General features: G+C 39.0%; 2 protein-coding genes across 2 annotated transcripts in view; both read right to left on the bottom strand.

Annotated features, from left to right (window-relative positions):
- abca5 (ATP-binding cassette, sub-family A (ABC1), member 5) overlaps positions 1-13,108 on the bottom strand; it is a 30,697-nt gene extending 17,589 nt beyond the window's left edge. The window contains exons 1-17 of the mRNA XM_066663666.1: positions 12,966-13,108; positions 12,151-12,317; positions 10,075-10,264; positions 9,536-9,703; positions 9,339-9,436; positions 8,911-9,137; positions 8,436-8,577; positions 5,585-5,773; positions 3,794-3,941; positions 3,330-3,507; positions 2,934-2,992; positions 2,320-2,430; positions 1,576-1,751; positions 1,303-1,422; positions 1,077-1,215; positions 888-978; positions 39-178 (exon numbers count right to left, since the gene is read on the bottom strand). Coding sequence (XP_066519763.1) covers positions 39-178; positions 888-978; positions 1,077-1,215; positions 1,303-1,422; positions 1,576-1,751; positions 2,320-2,430; positions 2,934-2,992; positions 3,330-3,507; positions 3,794-3,941; positions 5,585-5,773; positions 8,436-8,577; positions 8,911-9,137; positions 9,339-9,436; positions 9,536-9,703; positions 10,075-10,264; positions 12,151-12,317; positions 12,966-12,978 — 2,356 coding nt within the window. The 5' untranslated portion in view covers positions 12,979-13,108. The remainder of the gene's footprint in view (positions 1-38; positions 179-887; positions 979-1,076; positions 1,216-1,302; positions 1,423-1,575; positions 1,752-2,319; positions 2,431-2,933; positions 2,993-3,329; positions 3,508-3,793; positions 3,942-5,584; positions 5,774-8,435; positions 8,578-8,910; positions 9,138-9,338; positions 9,437-9,535; positions 9,704-10,074; positions 10,265-12,150; positions 12,318-12,965) is intronic.
- Positions 13,109-14,712: 1,604 nt separating this feature from the next.
- kif19 (kinesin family member 19) overlaps positions 14,713-17,607 on the bottom strand; it is a 44,494-nt gene continuing 41,599 nt past the window's right edge. Inside the window, exons 19-20 of the mRNA XM_066663735.1 lie at positions 16,702-16,867; positions 14,713-15,864 (exon numbers count right to left, since the gene is read on the bottom strand). Of these exons, the coding sequence (XP_066519832.1) occupies positions 15,725-15,864; positions 16,702-16,867 (306 nt within the window). The 3' untranslated portion in view covers positions 14,713-15,724. The remainder of the gene's footprint in view (positions 15,865-16,701; positions 16,868-17,607) is intronic.

Genomic DNA, 17,607 nt, shown 5'->3' with positions numbered 1-17,607 from the left:
CAGCAGATGGTAAAGCAGAAGGTTAGCAGAAGCCAGACCTGGAAACGCTTCCATGCTCTCAAATGGCAGTGTGAATGTGAGCTCAGCCTCCAGTTGCCTTGACAACTGAGCCTTCAGAACATGTTGCTTGACCAATGATGCAAGGCTGTCTACCTCACAGACTTCAGTTACAGACATCCTACACAAAGTGAAAATCACATGTTTAAAAAGAGGCAGCATCTTGATGCCTTGTCATCTTTCCCAGCATGCACACACGCACGCATACACACAGGCCTGAAAAAACAGTTTATCAAATCCAGACACTTTATGAAGAAGGATTTAAAGGAGACGTCTACAACTGTAGGAAAAGCTGTTCTCTCAGGTTTACGTTCAGAAGCTCAGCTTCTTTTAAGGTGGGACGAAATGTTAGACGAAAAAAGTTTATGTTGTTAGTATGTGGCTGAAGGTAAACTTTTATGTAAGTTTTTATTCACTGTTTATTCACCACAGAAATTCATTTTATAACTCAAGTCGTTTAGTTGTGTAGCACATTCGTTAATGCAGTAAGGAGACATTGCTACCTTAAGTAATATACGTATAGGCGTTCGGAGTTTCTCTGCCATGAGCAGAGAGAGAAACCCTAGCATACCTGACCAAGACAGCTTATTTAACCATTTATTGACACCAAAGGGTATGATTTTTTCGCATGAGTAAAAAACGTAGAGGAACGTAGTGGAACCTTCACATTATGAGCTGTTCAGCTACATGTTCAACAGTTTTACTGTTAAAATCATAAACAATTCCTTTAAATAAATTAATTTCTGATAATCTAATTAATCAATATTGACTATACATGCCTATAGACCTATAGTTCGTAATCAGGCTGTCAATGTGCATGAAACGCTAACCTGAGATGGTATCCAACTCCACACTTGGTTTTGAGGTAAAGAGAAGAGCCCACACATTTCAGTTGGCCTTGAGAGATGACTGCTTTACGATCTGTGCAAGAAGGTTGAAGGGACAGGGTGAATAAAATATGATTTGTGAGTGTAGGGCTGAATATATTAGCACAGCTGAGGGGCTAATGGTTTTTGTACCTGCAAGTATGTCTGCCTCATCCATATAGTGCGTGCTGAGGACAGTAACTCTGCCTGCTCGTCGACTCTTGAGTAGAGACCATACCTGATGACGTGACACTGGGTCCATACCAGCCGTTGGCTCATCAAGGAGCAAGATCTAATTCATACACACATACAGAATAAATCAGTGGCACGCATTCAACATAACAGTTAAAATCACTTTATTGTACAAAGAGTTCACTACCTTTGGGTCCCCTAGAATTGCAATGCCCACAGACAGCTTCCTTTTCTGTCCTCCACTTAGGTTCTTGGCCTGTGCATCCATGATTTTCTCCAAATCCAAATCTTTCAAAACTTTCCTAACCTGAGGAAAAGCAATATTTTTACCCAAAAACCTTGCAAATATTATATAATGGACAAAAATGCTGTAATGGGTTTTTCTTACTCCTGTGACAATAATTATTTCTTCATTCACTTCTCTTGTATCTAAGACCCATCATATAGCATATGTTCTCACCTCATTATCAATATCACAAGGCACAATGCCTTTTATGGCAGCAAAGATCCTGAGGTGCTCCTCTACTGTCAGCACATCAAAGATTATGTTAAACTGGGGGCAGATCCCCACAAGCTGCTTCATCTCAGCCCCATCTGCTATTTCAGCCACCGGAGAGCCATAGATGGTAGCAGACCCTGGAATCAAAACACAAACAATCAAATTAGACATATAACAAAAAAGTCTGCCTCACATAAACAGATTACAACAAACAGGTAGCTTTGCCATTTTCAGACGTATAATTTAAGTAGAAGAAATCTTTAATATTGAACATCAGGATTGCATACTCATATCCATCAAAACAATGAGCATATATATGGAGCTAATTTAAGAACAAAGGTTATGTTCATTTGAAAAAGTAACACTAAAACTGAAAGTTCAAGTCTTGAGATTGAAAAACACAATATATTCAAATTTAAAATAAGCATAGGAAAATATTTATTTAGCCTTGATTAAATTCTGAAATTATTTGGAATAAATCATTTCATTAATTTTTCACTTTTATGTATATTTTGATATTTGAATGATATTTTCTATTCAAAATAATAGAGTTAAATCCAAATTCAATTTAAACTGACAAAAAAAAATTTCTCTACACTTATTTTATATTTGAATATACTGCTTATATTGAATAAATAAAGTTTAATCTCAAAGTTTGAACATTCAGTTTCCATTTTTTAACAGAACATTTTAATAGAAGCACACCTTCAGTTGGGGGACAAATGCCACATAGTATGTTCATAAGCGTAGATTTTCCTGCACCACTATGGCCCAACAGAGCTGTGATTTGACCCTCATAGATGTCAAAAGTCAAACCTAAAAACAAATATAAGTTTGGAGACCAAATGATAACACAATACACTGCAAACCCCTTTTCTAAAAAAAAGAAAAAAAAGAAATGTTTGAATTTTTGTAAAATGCTATAAGAACAAGAGTTTGATGTGTTCGTTCTTTCATACCATTTTTAACAATTAAACGATTTCAAATATTTAGGCTTCCAAATTTGATTATATTCAATAACTTTCAACAACGTTTTAGTTGGACACCTTACATAAGAATAGATTTTTGCATATGCTTTGCATATATTAAAATCAATGAAAAAAAAAATAGTTTATACTACTGACCAGACGTTTTTTTTTTATATACTGTATAATTTCCAAGATACCAGCACCAGGGGCAGAATTCCCCTCCCTATGACATTCCTATAAATAATTACTAAAGAAAATATCATCACAGAAAAGGCCTATACAAGGAGGAAAATTAAATCATTTAAAAGAAAAATAAATAAAATGGTATTACCCACATTAACTCACACTCACCTCTTAAAGCTTCCACTGGGTTGTCCTTCTCTTTATAGGTTTTACGAATATTACAGATCCTGGTGTGACATTAAAATGCACGCACAATCACAAACACACACAATCAATTGATATTAAATGGCAATTTTGGCAGCGGACCCCCATTTTCTACAGGGTTTACATGATTTAAGCTTTGTACACACAGCTAGATATAGTGGTCACTATACATTAGATAGCATAAGTCATACTACATGAGCATATTAATCGAGAACTCCAATGGTTATGTTTTCCATTCATTATGAAGCAGTAGTAGAACATCTAGGCAAACATATTATGATATATGGGTAGGGACTTTACATAAGTTTATTGAGACTTAATATGGGTTGCTGTAAATGGTTTGAAAGAATACACTGGTACCTGATGGCTTCTTTGCCTCTAAACTCAGGAGAAACAGGCTCTACTGATTCATCAGCTGTAGGGGTTCCATTCACCTCTACCTCATATACAGAGCTCACTTCTACATAGCGCTTGCTGCGGGTCGACCAATAGGAAGGCTTCAAGAAGTAAATCAGAGAACGCCTCATTCCAAACTCACCTTCAAGAAAAGCATATCAATTACAAAGTTGAAACTTCACACCAAATCACATTTTCACAAGACTAAAGACTATTCATATAATGTGGCAGATTAAAGAACAATGAACCACAGTAAAAAGAACTTCAAAGATTGAAATAATTCAGAGCAAATAATTAGACATTATGAACAACGAATGTAGTTTTCAGTCTCATGTCATTGCTATGTTAAGGTTTTTAAGAGTCTTGTTAGATATGAGTTAAAGGACTCTTTGAGGCTGAGGTAAAAAAAATGCAGCTCTTAGCCTTACCTGGCATCACCTGGTCTAGGTAAATAGCAAGGAGCAGGTAGAGGATACAGTCAAAGAAGAGCATCAACAGGGGCACGTACAGAGCATGAGGGCCATTAGCCAGAGTAGAAAACACTGCGCCATCTCCTTGGGCCTCCAGATACACCACCTACACAGAGACACACAGACATACACACAAATAAACAGACAGAGACATACACACAAAGACAGAGACAGAAAGCTAAGTTTTACTGCCGCTGAGTACGCAGCTAAATTCAGCTTCATCTCACAAACTATGGAGTTCCTTTAATCTAGACGTATGTATCTATATTTTTTTCAGTTTTACAGCTTCTAAGCTACCTCCATCTTTCAAACACATGGCCCGTATTTCCTTTCGTCTCTTGTCATGGAGATTTTTAGAAAGACACTGAGGATTTTTATGTTGCATAAAATCAATTATCGCTGTACTCTTGGCCACTTCTCAGCTGCAGGACATTATGTTTGTGCCCCTGGCAAACCAGTGGGTTTGGACTGTAATGTGATTTGAAAGAGGGTGGGATCTCAGGCGGAGATCCGTTCTGGACTGGGCTGCTTGAGCAAAACTCTCAGCGATGCCACTGCTTCAGCTCAGCATGTTTCCTTAAGTTTTGATCACACACCCTGGACATTTTATGACTGGGTATAGTAAGCATCTGTCCAAAAACTTAGAGAACTATGTAACTAGACAGCATTATATGTCATAGTGCGCATGCTCCCGAAACACAGGCTGTTCCAATTCTTAGATACCTTATTATGCTGCCTACTAAGACATCTTAATCTTGCCGAATTTTAAGTCAGCATCCTTCCTCAGCCATGAAGGCAATCCCATGATGCAACGCAAGAACAACTACTGTCTATTGCGCTCTTCTCCCAGAGCAAGTGAACTGGGCTTCTAAGTGAAAGGTTGCTGGTTCAAACCCTAGAGCCGGCATGTCATGACTGAAGTGCCCTTGAGCAAGGCACTTAAGGTGCCTAACCCCCAACTGGGGGGCACAATGCCTAGGGCTGCCCACTGCTCCAGGCATGTGCGTTCACTGCCCACTAGTGTTTATTATTGTGTGTGTAAATGTGTGTTTCACTGCACAGATTGGGTTAAATGCAGAGAATAAATCTGTGCAAGCACAGTGGCCAACAGTGATTCTAACAACTAAAATCATGATTAAATACGGGAACAATAAAATCCACCGCAATAAAATGCTGAGGCAATGCAAAAAAAACCCTGCTTGCGTACGGTCGGCAGGAACAAGCCATGACATAGTTACAGCATCTCAACAATCTGCCTCATGAGGACAGACGGCCGTTAGAACGTTGCCTACTTAAGCGGCTATGTATGGATTCATTGCCAACCTAGGCAGCTTACTAGGTTTTGGGACAGACCACATATATTTTACTGTTAACTCGTTTAAATATGCATGGAGATTCAACTGTTGAACCACTTGTTGTTAGCAACATGCAATAGATACCATACAAACTAGTGGCCAATAACTTTCATTCGCTGTAAGACTGTTAAAGAATATTATTATCTAGATGAAAAAAAATCAGGTTACATCTTATGAGACACTCCAAATTAAATTCAAATAATTCTAAACGTTTATATTCTTCTTCACACAAGATGTGAGTACGAGAGTGCAGCCAAGTAATAGCAGCCAACTCAGCCTCAACCAAATGAAAACTACATTTTATCTTAAAAGCAAAGTTGCCTTTAGCAACTTCAATTTTATTTCTACAAGTAAATCTGCCATGGCTTTCTGCAATGTAATAGTTTGAAGTTACCTGTGCAATGCCAATGGAGAAGGCACTGGGGGACAGCAGACAAAGCAGCCAGACAGCCGGCTGTGGGAAATCCCTCATCAAAACGGTAAACAGAGACAGACAGCCAAAGACTAGCGTCAGCATGGAACCCATTGTACTTGCAAACTTGGGCTTTTTAAACAGAGGAGTCAGCATGAAGGAGAAGAAAATCTGAAAGAAACAACAAATTACCATTATGTGATTTCTCTACGCTCTAAATGGACCAATTAGATAAAATCTCAACAGAATGTACATAGCAAAGAGTAAGCAATTTTTCTTTCCGTTTTCATTTTTAGATGAACAAATCTCTGATTTACTCAATGGAAGCCTTCCTGTCCCAGGCTATGCCTCGCCACCCTGTCCATAAATATCTGGAACAGGAGTGGAGACAAGGCACAGCCCTGATGGAGTCCAGCGGCCACAATGAACAAGCTTGACATACTGCCAAGGATGAAAACACAACGGCCCCTCATCATATGTGAAAAAGTAAAGAGATGGTCCATAGTTCTGCGGCCAGGACAAAATCCGCATTGTTCCACCAAAATCCTAGGTTCACTATCGGACAGATTTTCCTTTCCAGCACCTTGGCTTTCACAGGGAGGCTGAAACCTGTAATGCCATGATAATTAGCACACCTCTTTGCCAATACAAAGGCACTGTTCCGGAGGTCCATGCAATATTGTAGAGGTGTGTCATCCAAGACAGCTCCACAGTATTGAAGGCCTTCAGTAACTCTGGGCATATCTCATCCACTCCTGGGGCTTTGCCACTGCAAACCTTTTTCACCACCTCAGTGACTTCAGCCAAGGAAATGGAGTCTAACACCCCAGACACTTCTGGCCCTACCTCCTGCACAGGAGGCATGTCTCGCGGGTTAAGGAGTTCCTCAAAGTGCTCCTTTCAACGTCCGACATTACGCTCAGTGGAGTTTTGAGTGTCACCATCCTTACTGAGCACAGCTTGGACAGTGTCCCCCACTCCCCCTCCTGAGCTGTCAGTGTTTTTCAGAACCTTTTTGAGGCTGCCCAGAAGTCATTCTGCAAACTCCTCCCATGCTCTGGATTTTGCTTCAGCAACTGCAACAGCTGCATCCATTTTCGCCTGCCGGTACCCATCCGCAGGGTACAGTTCCTAGAGCCAGCCAAGCCAGAAAAGCCTCCTTCTTCTTGACAGCTTCCCTCACCCGCGGTGTCCACCAACGGGTTCTCTGCCAGCTTTTCCCAGCACACCCTCACTATACGTTTGGGCTTACCAAGTCTGTCCGGCTGCTTTCCCTGCCATCGGATCCAACACATCGCCAGATGGTGATCGATTGACAGCTCAGCCCCTCTCTTTACCCAAGTGTCTAAAACATATGGCCTCAGGTCAGAAGACACAACCACAAAGTCAATCATCGACCTTTGACCCACGGTGCTCTGGTACCAAGCACACTTATGTTTGAACATGGGGTTTGTTATGGACAAACCATGACTAGCACAGTCCAATAACATCACAACACTCTGGTTCAGATCCAGGAGGCTGTTCCTCCCAATCACTCCTCTCCAGGTTTCCCAGTCATTGCCAGTGTGAGCATTGAAGTCCCCCAGCAGAACAATAGTTTTAATTCTCTCTAGAACTCCACTCACTACCTCCAAGAAGGCTGAATACTCTGAGCTGCTGTTTGGTGCATATGCAGACACAACAGTCAAAGTTTTCCTCTCTGAAAGCCAAAGCCACATTGAGGCGACCCTCTCATTTACTGGGACAAACTCCAGCTGTACAGCCACCAGCCGGGGACTTTTGAGTATCCCCACACCCGCTCGACTCCTCTCACCCTGTCCAAATCCTGAGTAGAAGAGAGACCAACCCCTCTCAAAGGAGTTTGGTTACACTGGGTGTAGAGGTGAGCCCAACTATATCTAGCTGGTATCTCTAAACCTCATGCATCAGCTAAGGCTCCTCCCCCCCAGTGAGGTTATGTACCACGTGCCAAGCCCCATGACGCCAGGGGACCCTTTGCCTCTGCTCTGTACCCGATGGCCATTGCACCGCGTGAGCCCACATGATCTCCCCACATTGCCTTTTCGGGCTGAGCCCGGCTGGGTCAAATGGGCTGCCCGGCCACTACCCCAGGCCTAACTCCAGGGGTAGGTCCCAGTAATCCCCTCCAGGGTAGGGTACACTTAGTTCTACCTGTTGTACGCATAGGGATGCTTCTTGGATCGTGTTTGTCTGGATGTTCACTCCAGACCTGTTTGCCATGGGAGACCCTACTGGGAGCTAACAGCTCCCGACGACATAACCCTGGAGGTCATGAGATGTGGCCTTCCGCCACAACAAGGCCCCAATCCAGGGAGGGTAAAAAGATTTAATTCCAAGTAATTTTGGATCATTTCTATTGGTCCATCCATCATGAAATTTTAACACAATGTGAACAAAAGCTTTTACGTCCAAACAATGTGGCAAACTAAAAATTGACAAAAAGGGAGATACATGTTTTTCACTGAAGAGCAACCATATTTAACTTAGTCAAAACCACCTTCTTTCAATTACATAATATCGCCAAACTTCAATCATCTCTAAAAGATCACAAACACATACACATAAAGGGAAAACATAAAGAATTTCAGCACCACAAAATAAAATATTTCTTTCAGTATAACTTCACCAGCTCTTCACGGTTTTTCACCAGCATTTTCCAAAGTTGTGTCACAGAGTAGCAAAATGACCAAAATAAGGGAGGAAGCAATATTCTAGGAACAAGGTTTTTGGAAATCACCAATTTAAAATGTAACCTAAAAAAATTTAACCAACACTACAACATGCATCAAAGTCAGAGTATTTGTGTTCTTACTGTGGATATCCCATATAGAAAGATTAGGAGGAAGATGACAAGAAAGTTGCTGTTGGAGAAGAGGGGTGTCCATGTAGCAATGACGGCCATAAGAACAGACATGGTGGTCACCAGAGCAGCATAGAGAAGACCCCATGAGAGCCTGCACATGAAATATACACAGCCACAATAAAATTCATACACCAATCTTGATACATTGATGTATGCAAATTTGCTAAACTAAGCAAATATTCTTAAATCTATATACAATACATTCACAGCATGCTCACTGCTGGAACAATCATAACTTAACAAAGAGTCTTTCACAAGGTCTCTTACTGTATCTTTAATGCAAACTCCATGCTCAAAAAAATAGCTACAGCCTTACATTAAAGGCAACAATGAGCCAAAGAAGCTTTTCTCTTTATATACATCAATTAATGAGACAAAATATCTTGTTGTTTTATGTATCTGCTATATCTATCACTATACCTACCAAAATGCAGTGTCATACAGTCCCATCATGCTCATTGTGTCTTTGAGCCTCTGTTCTTTTTCAGCTGCCACATTGACAATGAGAAAAGAAACAAAAGGAGTGAAGGCCAGCACCAAGTATATGGAAATAAGTGCATGGGGAAACTTCTGGACTTCCACTGAGCCTGGATGACCCATCATCACCGCACGTATGTTCAGCTCTCTCCATGCTGAACGCTTTGTCTGCATCTGTACCAGGCAAAGCAGAAAAAAGGAATGTGCATTAATCTTACTCAAATTAATAGGCTTGGAACTATTTATGGACCCCTTAAATAACTTATTACACTGTTTATTAACAAGTATGTAGTGAGGTACAAATTGATGAGAGGTTTGATAAGGTAAATTTGCTAAATATGCAATTAAACCTCTATACAAATTCAATCTACAAACCTGGATGATAGCAGCATCAATCAGTGATTGTAGACGTATGAAACCAGAGTACCAGTAGTTTGCTGCACGACAGTTTAGATAATTGGCATAGCAGTTTGCTGTAGGAAAAGCGAAAATGTATATTATTATATAATGATAATAATGAAAAATAAAATACCATTACAAATATTTAGACTAATTTAATTTGCTGTGCTTACCTATTGACTCAGTGTAATCACTAGGAAGAGGAAGCTGATCGTATGGGAATCGTAGCCGGTATGACATATTATCGAGGAACACCACTCCCACATAACCTAGGGGTTCATAGAGGCTGGCATTCTCCAGATCGTCCTCAGTAGAGAACATCTCTAATCTGTCCTGCATATCTAAAAGGACATCCACAAAAAGAAGGAACACTTAACTTCCTTTGAGCTAAAAAAAAAAAAAGAATCCCCGGCTGCATGGTTATGTTAGTTTCATATTTTCAAGCACAGAAAATTAGGCATAAAATAATAGTATCATTTCTTTTTCTTAAAATACCCATGTTTTGTGTGATCTAAAAAAATATTCAAGATACACTAAAAAAATTAGTCATAAATTAAAATCAAATAAAATGTTCATATACCAAACACATGGGATTCGTGCAAGCTCCAGAGGTTGTATATGGAGCATTAGTTGTACGGTTCTGTTGCTGTAGCAAATCCATCTGTGGGTGTCTGTACTTAAGAACAGAGAAATGTTCATTATTGAGACTTACGTAGCTTATGTGCCACTTCATCCATAATGTGACTGGTAACATTTGTAATGGGGGTGTAGGCCAGGCCTTTAAGTGACAAGTATTCATCATCCTCTAGTTCTGTAGTACTAATACTGCCATAAGAGATATGAGGATTCAGAGTACTGATGAGAATCAGGAGGCCCAAAAGAAGCAAAGGAAGGATCAACTCCTACACAAAGACAGACAAATAGAGAACGTGAACAAATAATCAGAAAAGCCAACATAACATTAATAATAAAACAGACACAGCTTAACGTGTAATATCCACTGAATTTCTAATAAACATTAATTCATGCCATCTTATCATTGTTGCTGGTTAACTTCAGCTGAGGAACACTGCTGGCTAAGGACAGAGCAAGACAAAAGATATTGCTTTTATGTTACTGCACTTTAAAGACCACTGCTAGATGATGCGTCTAAAAAGAAACAACGAGAACCTCTAAATAATCTACTTGATTTGACAAAAAATGCTGTTACTGTGCATGAAGCCTTCTGTACAAAGCACGAGCAGTGTCAAAGGTGCACAGATACTTCACTCAAATGACATTTCACAAAAACTGAACAGATCACCATTTTACTTTAAAATAAATAAATAAATAAATAAATAAAACCCACCTACTTTGATTGTCTGAGTGAAACGTTTGTAATAACACTGTCTTAAAACAAGTCAAAAATATTGCTGCACAACCTCCTCCATACAAATCAATAAAGTTTAGCAGGCCCTTATTGGTGAGAAGTTTACAGAGGGCCTTGCATAACATGACTGATCCATTGAGACCTACTAATAAGCAGAAAAGAGAGGACTGCATCATAAGATAACAGGCATTGAATGTAAAATTTTAAATACACGATTACCCACAAATATATGCATGAATATATACATACATATATACATACAGGGGTTGGACAATGAAACTGAAACACCTGGTTTTAGACCACAATAATTTATTAGTATGGTGTAGGGCCTCCTTTTGCAGCCAATACAGCGTCAATTCGTCTTGGTATTGACATATACAAGTCCTTCTAAAAACAAGCTGCAACAAGAACTCATCTGAACACAGGCTTCCACTGCACATTCCAGCATGTTTTCTGACATTGTGAAACAAAATCAGATTTGTCTAGATTTCCTGAATCTTATAACAATATTATGTACCTAACCTGAAAAAGCCCTACATTTTTTGCATCAGTGGATAGAGAAATGTTCATTTCAAACTGTTTGGCAAAACCCTCACAGAGTTTGACACAAAGTGGTAAGCCTCGGCACATCATTACTTGCAAATCCAGAGCTACTGGTGGATACTACTCCTATAATAGTCATATTCACCTGATCATAATATAATGTTTCCAGATGGTGTAAATAAATGTATAAAATATTTAATAACTCTTATTTTAGCCTGAACAATATTTACAAAGCACAATAAATTTGGTCGGTGAAAACATTGAAAATATTTGCTTTGCACATTTGTCAGTTAAAAAACTCTTCAAGGAAATGAACTTTTATGGATACGGGGCGTTTAGTTTGGTAGGTCTTTGTGGTATTTTTCTAAATATTTTTAATTTTACTTGATCCATTACCTTACAAAATAACCATACGTTTAGGACCATGTACAAAATACATTTTTGTAATGGTTTAATGTGAAATGGACAATACTAGAAAAATGTACATAGTCAGTGTTGCTCTTAATTGTGCTCTTATCACGTCTATTATAGAGAAATCTGGATTCACATGTTTAATCACAATGCATCCTTTTGGTTCCAACATTGTGAACGCCTGTTGGCATCTCAGAAATGTAACATATTGCATTTTTTATTGTCTTTTATGCTGCATGTTACTGCAGGTGTCTTAAAAAAGGGCATAAGTCTGAGCACTGATTGCAAAAAGACATTTTAAAAAGAAAAAGAAAACGTGAGACGGCATTTCTGGGTACACATACATAGGTCTTAAAATTGTATGGGAACTTTCTCAAAGACAGCTGACTAAAACTAAAAACACATATCACAACTAACATACACTGCTCAAATCTTAATACATGACAAATGTACGACAAAATGCACCTGTAGACTTTGTTGCTTGGTTCTCCATTTGATTAGAAGGTTTTTGTACAGCAGGCTCTTGGTTTGGTGCCATACTCCAGCATCTCGTCTGTTCTGGGGACGCATTCTTGTTGCATGCTTCAACAGGCTGGGACAGGGACGAGACCGCACCTCCACACTCGACACAGCTGCCACACAAATCAACCAGAACCAAAACCACACATACACACCCACACATTTAAAAACAAATAAAATAAGCAAATAGAAAAGCAGACTAGCAGCAAAATTAATTCAGCACGTCAGCGCGCACCGCAGCACAACTGACCTTAAGTTAACTTAAGCAACTTCGTGGACATAAATGTGTATATATACTTACAGTTGTGGATATGGTTAAGCTGTAAATATTGTGCGAAGGCACACCACTAACTAACTAAATACAACTATACGGCTGCCTTGAAATGGGCTGTCCATTACACATGCATCCTAATAGCAACAGCAACGCTGTCTGTTCAACAAAAAAACGACCTGAACAAAATTCGCTTCGCATTCTAACTCTCCTTTCCACCTTAAATGGTGCAGCAGTTCGACTCTGCCGCCTCACATTCAGCTACGTGTAGATTATGATGCGTGTCACGCATTCCACGCTGGTGTACTTAAACAAAACATAGTGTATACAATGTATTTATTTACTTACAAAACTTCTTATAGTTCTGTGAGAAAAGAATGCATCATTAAAGCGCTACAGTGCTCAACTGGTCAGTGGTTAGCAGGCAATGCTAGCTAACAACAACAAACTGAGCTCTACGTTAAACTGTCACTCAAACCCACGGACTTACGTATGAAATACATTAAGACATGTCTTTCTCCAGGGGAGGCGTCACTTCGTCAGAAATACAGTGTTTTAAACACTGGACATCTTATCTTCTTTTTCGTCTTCTATTACAAAGGACCCACTATACAAAATACGTTCATACACATAAACACCTATACACACGTACATCAAGCTAAGCTAAAGCTAACAGTGTTGGCAACGGCGAAGTGTGACACTGGCCAATAAGGAGCAAGTATTTTTACTGTGGTTAGATGCTTTGTTTTGATTGGCTGTTCCAGCTTGGCCTTAACAACCACAAAACTGTTAAAGCGTGTTATTTTCTAACATATGTCAGTTTTCTCAATTGAATCCGATTCTGATTCTTTCCCACGGGTATTTCACCATGACAAATGGTTAAAAGAGAGAATTATTCTAGAAGTGTATTTCTGGTTTCCTCTCAAGCAAAGTATGATATAACTTAAATCGCACTTTAATTGTGAATCCATTAAAACGAGACAATAACTTTATGGTTAATACATATTGATGTTGGTAAATGCAATGATTGTTCTTGGAAAATTATGAACAGCCTTAAAACAAATCCAGTGTAAAACTTTTAAAACCATTCATTCATTCATTCATTCATTATCTATAACCTCTTTTCCAAATCAGGGTCGCGGTGGGTCCGGAGCCTACCTGGAATCACTGGGTGCAAGGCAGGAACTCACCCTGAAGGGGGTGCCAGTCCTTCACAGGGCAACACACACTCATACATTCCAGCTACCAATGTGTGTTTTTGGGCCATGGGAGGAAACCGGAGCACCTGGAGGAAACCCACGCAGACACAGGGAGAACACACCAAACTCCTCACAGTCACCTGGAGTGGGACTAGAACCCACAATCTCCAGGTCCCTGGAAATGTGTGACACTACCTGCTGCGCCACCGTGCCGCACCTTTTAAAAACCAATTTACACAAAAATATTTTAGAAATAAATAATCTTGTACATTGTATTCTTTAGAGCTTGTCCATCCCTTTACATGTAAACTGCTAATCTGTTTATTTTAAACAAAGCATCTCAAGAAGAGAATTATCTAATTTTTTCCTGTTTCTTTCTGCTAAAATATTTACTAATTTATTATATTTGATATCTCTTCTGCTTTTGACTGAGACACTTTTAATTTGTGTGGAATGGTATAGGCAATATTGTTGATAATGCACACTGAGTGTGTTTTTTAGATTTACACAAACATTTTAAAGTCCCTGATCTAAGGCTTGATTACAGCTTGTGACAAAGAGCACTATATACAGAAAAATAAATCCTAGGCACGTAAGAATTTAAAATTTTAAATAATTTATCTGGGTAGAATGTGTGTTACTGCTTGTGAAATCTCCATATAACATCTGAAGGGATTAAAAAGAGAATTACTACACTGAATAAAGTTAATGTGTACATAAATATTGATTTCCAAGCAGGAATGGGTACTTAATTGTTGTCAACCAGTTCATATACTCAATAACATATTAAATATTAACTATATGTATAAAAGTAATTTGTATCTATTTAACTCTTTTACATTAACCAATAAACACTTACTGCCAAATTAAAGGAGTTTTCACAGGTACCTAAATCTTTTGTGCCGTACTGTATATGCAACAATGTGGAAACTATTAAATACAAGGCCTAAAACAACACATTTGCAATAGGTTTTATTTGGATACAAAAAAAAAATGTACAAAATTAAGAGTAGAAAAAAAAGAGTATAATGTATGTATATAAAAAATACACAAACTTGGAGAACATCAAGAAGAAGGCAGGTTGATGATTAAATACATCCTCTGAGGCTCAGAAATGTGATGAATACAATGTTGATTTGGTCTTGTTACTAACAGACATGTCATAGACAAAAGAAAATTCAGCAGAAACGTATGGCAAATGACTGTGGAAGCGAGAAACCTATTAGTGGTTTACTGTAACAATGACATTTAAATGAAACTGAGTGGGGATCAAAAACGTCTTTTATGACTAGCAGGCTAATAAATCGTCAATATATAGTGTATACTACATGCAAACAAAAAGTTGTCAGGTATACTGTTCCCTTGTAGAAAAGCCAGATATATGACTGTGTCTGGGGTGATAAAAACATAGATCAACATTTTGCTGTAAATATACTGAGGGAAGTTTTCAGGGGGATTTATATGATTCCCAGATTCAGATAATACACACAACATAAGGCCTGATCACACAGTTTACACCAAAGGCATTAGAGGCAGGGTTTACCCTCTGTCAAAATCATTAGCCTGAAAAGAGTTTATTTATTTATTTCATCTTGCACTGAGATGATTTAATTGTTCTGCATTTCAGCAGACTGAAGCCTCTGGATCCTTGACAATCAATGCATGTTAATACATAAGTCGTTGGATTATAAACGTTTAAACAAGAAAGCCAGTGCTTGAGAGCAATGTGCTAGAGACAAGCTTCAAGAATGTCTGCATAAATACAGTCCTGAATGCAGATGATAGAGGCAAACTGGCCATGGAGTGTCCATTAGAATATGCTGGGGGGTCAACCATGTTTACCCAACACAAGGCAACAGTAAGGTTTCTCTCATTTCCAGAGGATTTTATCCCACAACATAGAGTTCAGCCACTGCGAGACAGGGAAACCATGCAGATGTCCAGGCTGGGGGTTGAGTTTGTTAGTGCTGGTGTTGGGGCATGTTCAAGTCTTTACCTCAAAGCAGTTTCTGCTGATGATGTGAACATGACAGTTCAGCATAGGGGTCATTCAGTGTTTGCGAGTGCGCTGGCCCCCAGCCCCAGTGGTGGTAACATACAACAGGGGCTGAGGCTGTCTGCTTTGGGGGCCACGCTTGAGGTTGTTTGGGTGGGTTGAGAGGTTTACTGAGGAAGCGTCTGCGGCTGAACCTGTGGGCATTGAAAAGAGAAATAATACAATTCCATTTTAAAAACAGTTTTATCTGACTTGATACATTTATTGTTCACAGCTTTGACAGATTATTGTCAAAGTAATGTTAAAGAACACCCTTTACTTATTATAATTAAACTAGTGGGTCAGTGTCTGGAATATAACTGTAAAATAATCTAAACACACCAAATTCTGAAGAAAAACATATCATATTTAGTTGCGGAGTCTATATGTTTTCTGTTTTTCCATAAATACAATGTACATGAAAGCAGCTTTAACAGTACTGTATATCTACTTTTAACCATAACCAATTGTACAGGAACATCTGAGACATTAGTTCAAAAATAACTTACAGTCTCTAGTTGTACACTTACTATTTATACCAAACAGGTAGGTGTGTGACTAATAAAACAGCCACATTTCTTCAGTTCACACTAAAATACCATTGCTATGTTTATCTCAATGTTGTCCAGCATCCAAATAACAGCTACTGCAGTGGTGTTGCATTCACTAATTCATTTTTGTCAAAGAACAGCCAGTAAGTACATATTAAACAGTCAACTCAATGTATTATATACCAAGATCTATACGGTAAATGCAAATGTTGATACTGATACTGAAAAAGAGATCATGAATAATGAATATAAAAGACATGTTGAGTTTGAATGTGCTTGATCATTAGGTTTACATCATCCCTTTCACTTAATACACAAACGTTTTAGCAAATGTAAACAAAATGTAAATCAAGGTTTTGTTCTGACAATATTCTGCTTTTTAGTCTGATACGCAGTCATTAGAAATGAGCATCCACAGATGTTATTCAGTGTGCTATTGACCTGTCTGTTGGCTGAGGTGAGAGGGTCGGGTTTTGGTCAGCTGAGCTGGCACTCTCTGCTGGGGTCGGAGGAGAGGTGCAGGAGGTTGACCATTAATGTGCAGGTGGGGGTCAGAAGTGCTATCAAGGGGCCTGAAGCGCTGGCTGGTGGTCTTGCCTTGGGTTAACTGGAAGACAAAGAAGGTTTAGATAAGTCTCGTCCTCCTGGAAATTAACAACCCCTAAAATGAAGATGTTCTGTAAGGTTTATAAATAGTTTACATAAACAAATCATTCAGAAATGGTTTATAAGTTAACTGACGCTATTATTTAGATTTTACGAAAGTCACAGAATTTGAAGTATAAAATTTTAGCTAAACTAAATTCAACTGTAGTATCATCCATTATCTGTGACCACTTATCCAGTTCAGGGTCGCGGTGGGTCCAGAGCCTACCTGGAATCATTGGGCGCAAGGCAGGAATACACCCTGGAGGGGGCGCCAGTCCTTCACAGGGCAACACACACACACACACACACACACACACTCACAGACACGGACACTTTTGAGTCGCCAATCCACATACAAACGTGTTTTTGGACTGTGGGAGGAAACCGGAGCACTCAGAGGAAACCAATGCAGACACGGGGAGAACACACCAACTCCTCACAGACAGTCACCCGGAGCGGGAATCGAACCCAAAACCTCCAGGTCCCTGGAGCTGTGTGACTGCGACACCTACCTGCTGTAGTACCTAAAGAACCAATTTAGGTCACATAAAACAGGTCCATGATTCAAATAGTTTTAGTAAAGAATATCTGATATATCCAGGTAATTAGGTGTCAGTTTAATGACTATTTTATAAAATGAAGAAAAATGATTGGAGAAAAAAATAAAAAAATAAGAAATTAAAAAGTACATATTGCTCT

The sequence above is a fragment of the Hoplias malabaricus genome, chromosome 3 (assembly GCF_029633855.1).
Source record: "Hoplias malabaricus isolate fHopMal1 chromosome 3, fHopMal1.hap1, whole genome shotgun sequence".
NCBI lineage: Eukaryota > Metazoa > Chordata > Actinopteri > Characiformes > Erythrinidae > Hoplias > Hoplias malabaricus.
Note: the sequence above shows the minus strand (reverse complement) of the source record. Positions and strands in the feature narration are given on the sequence as shown.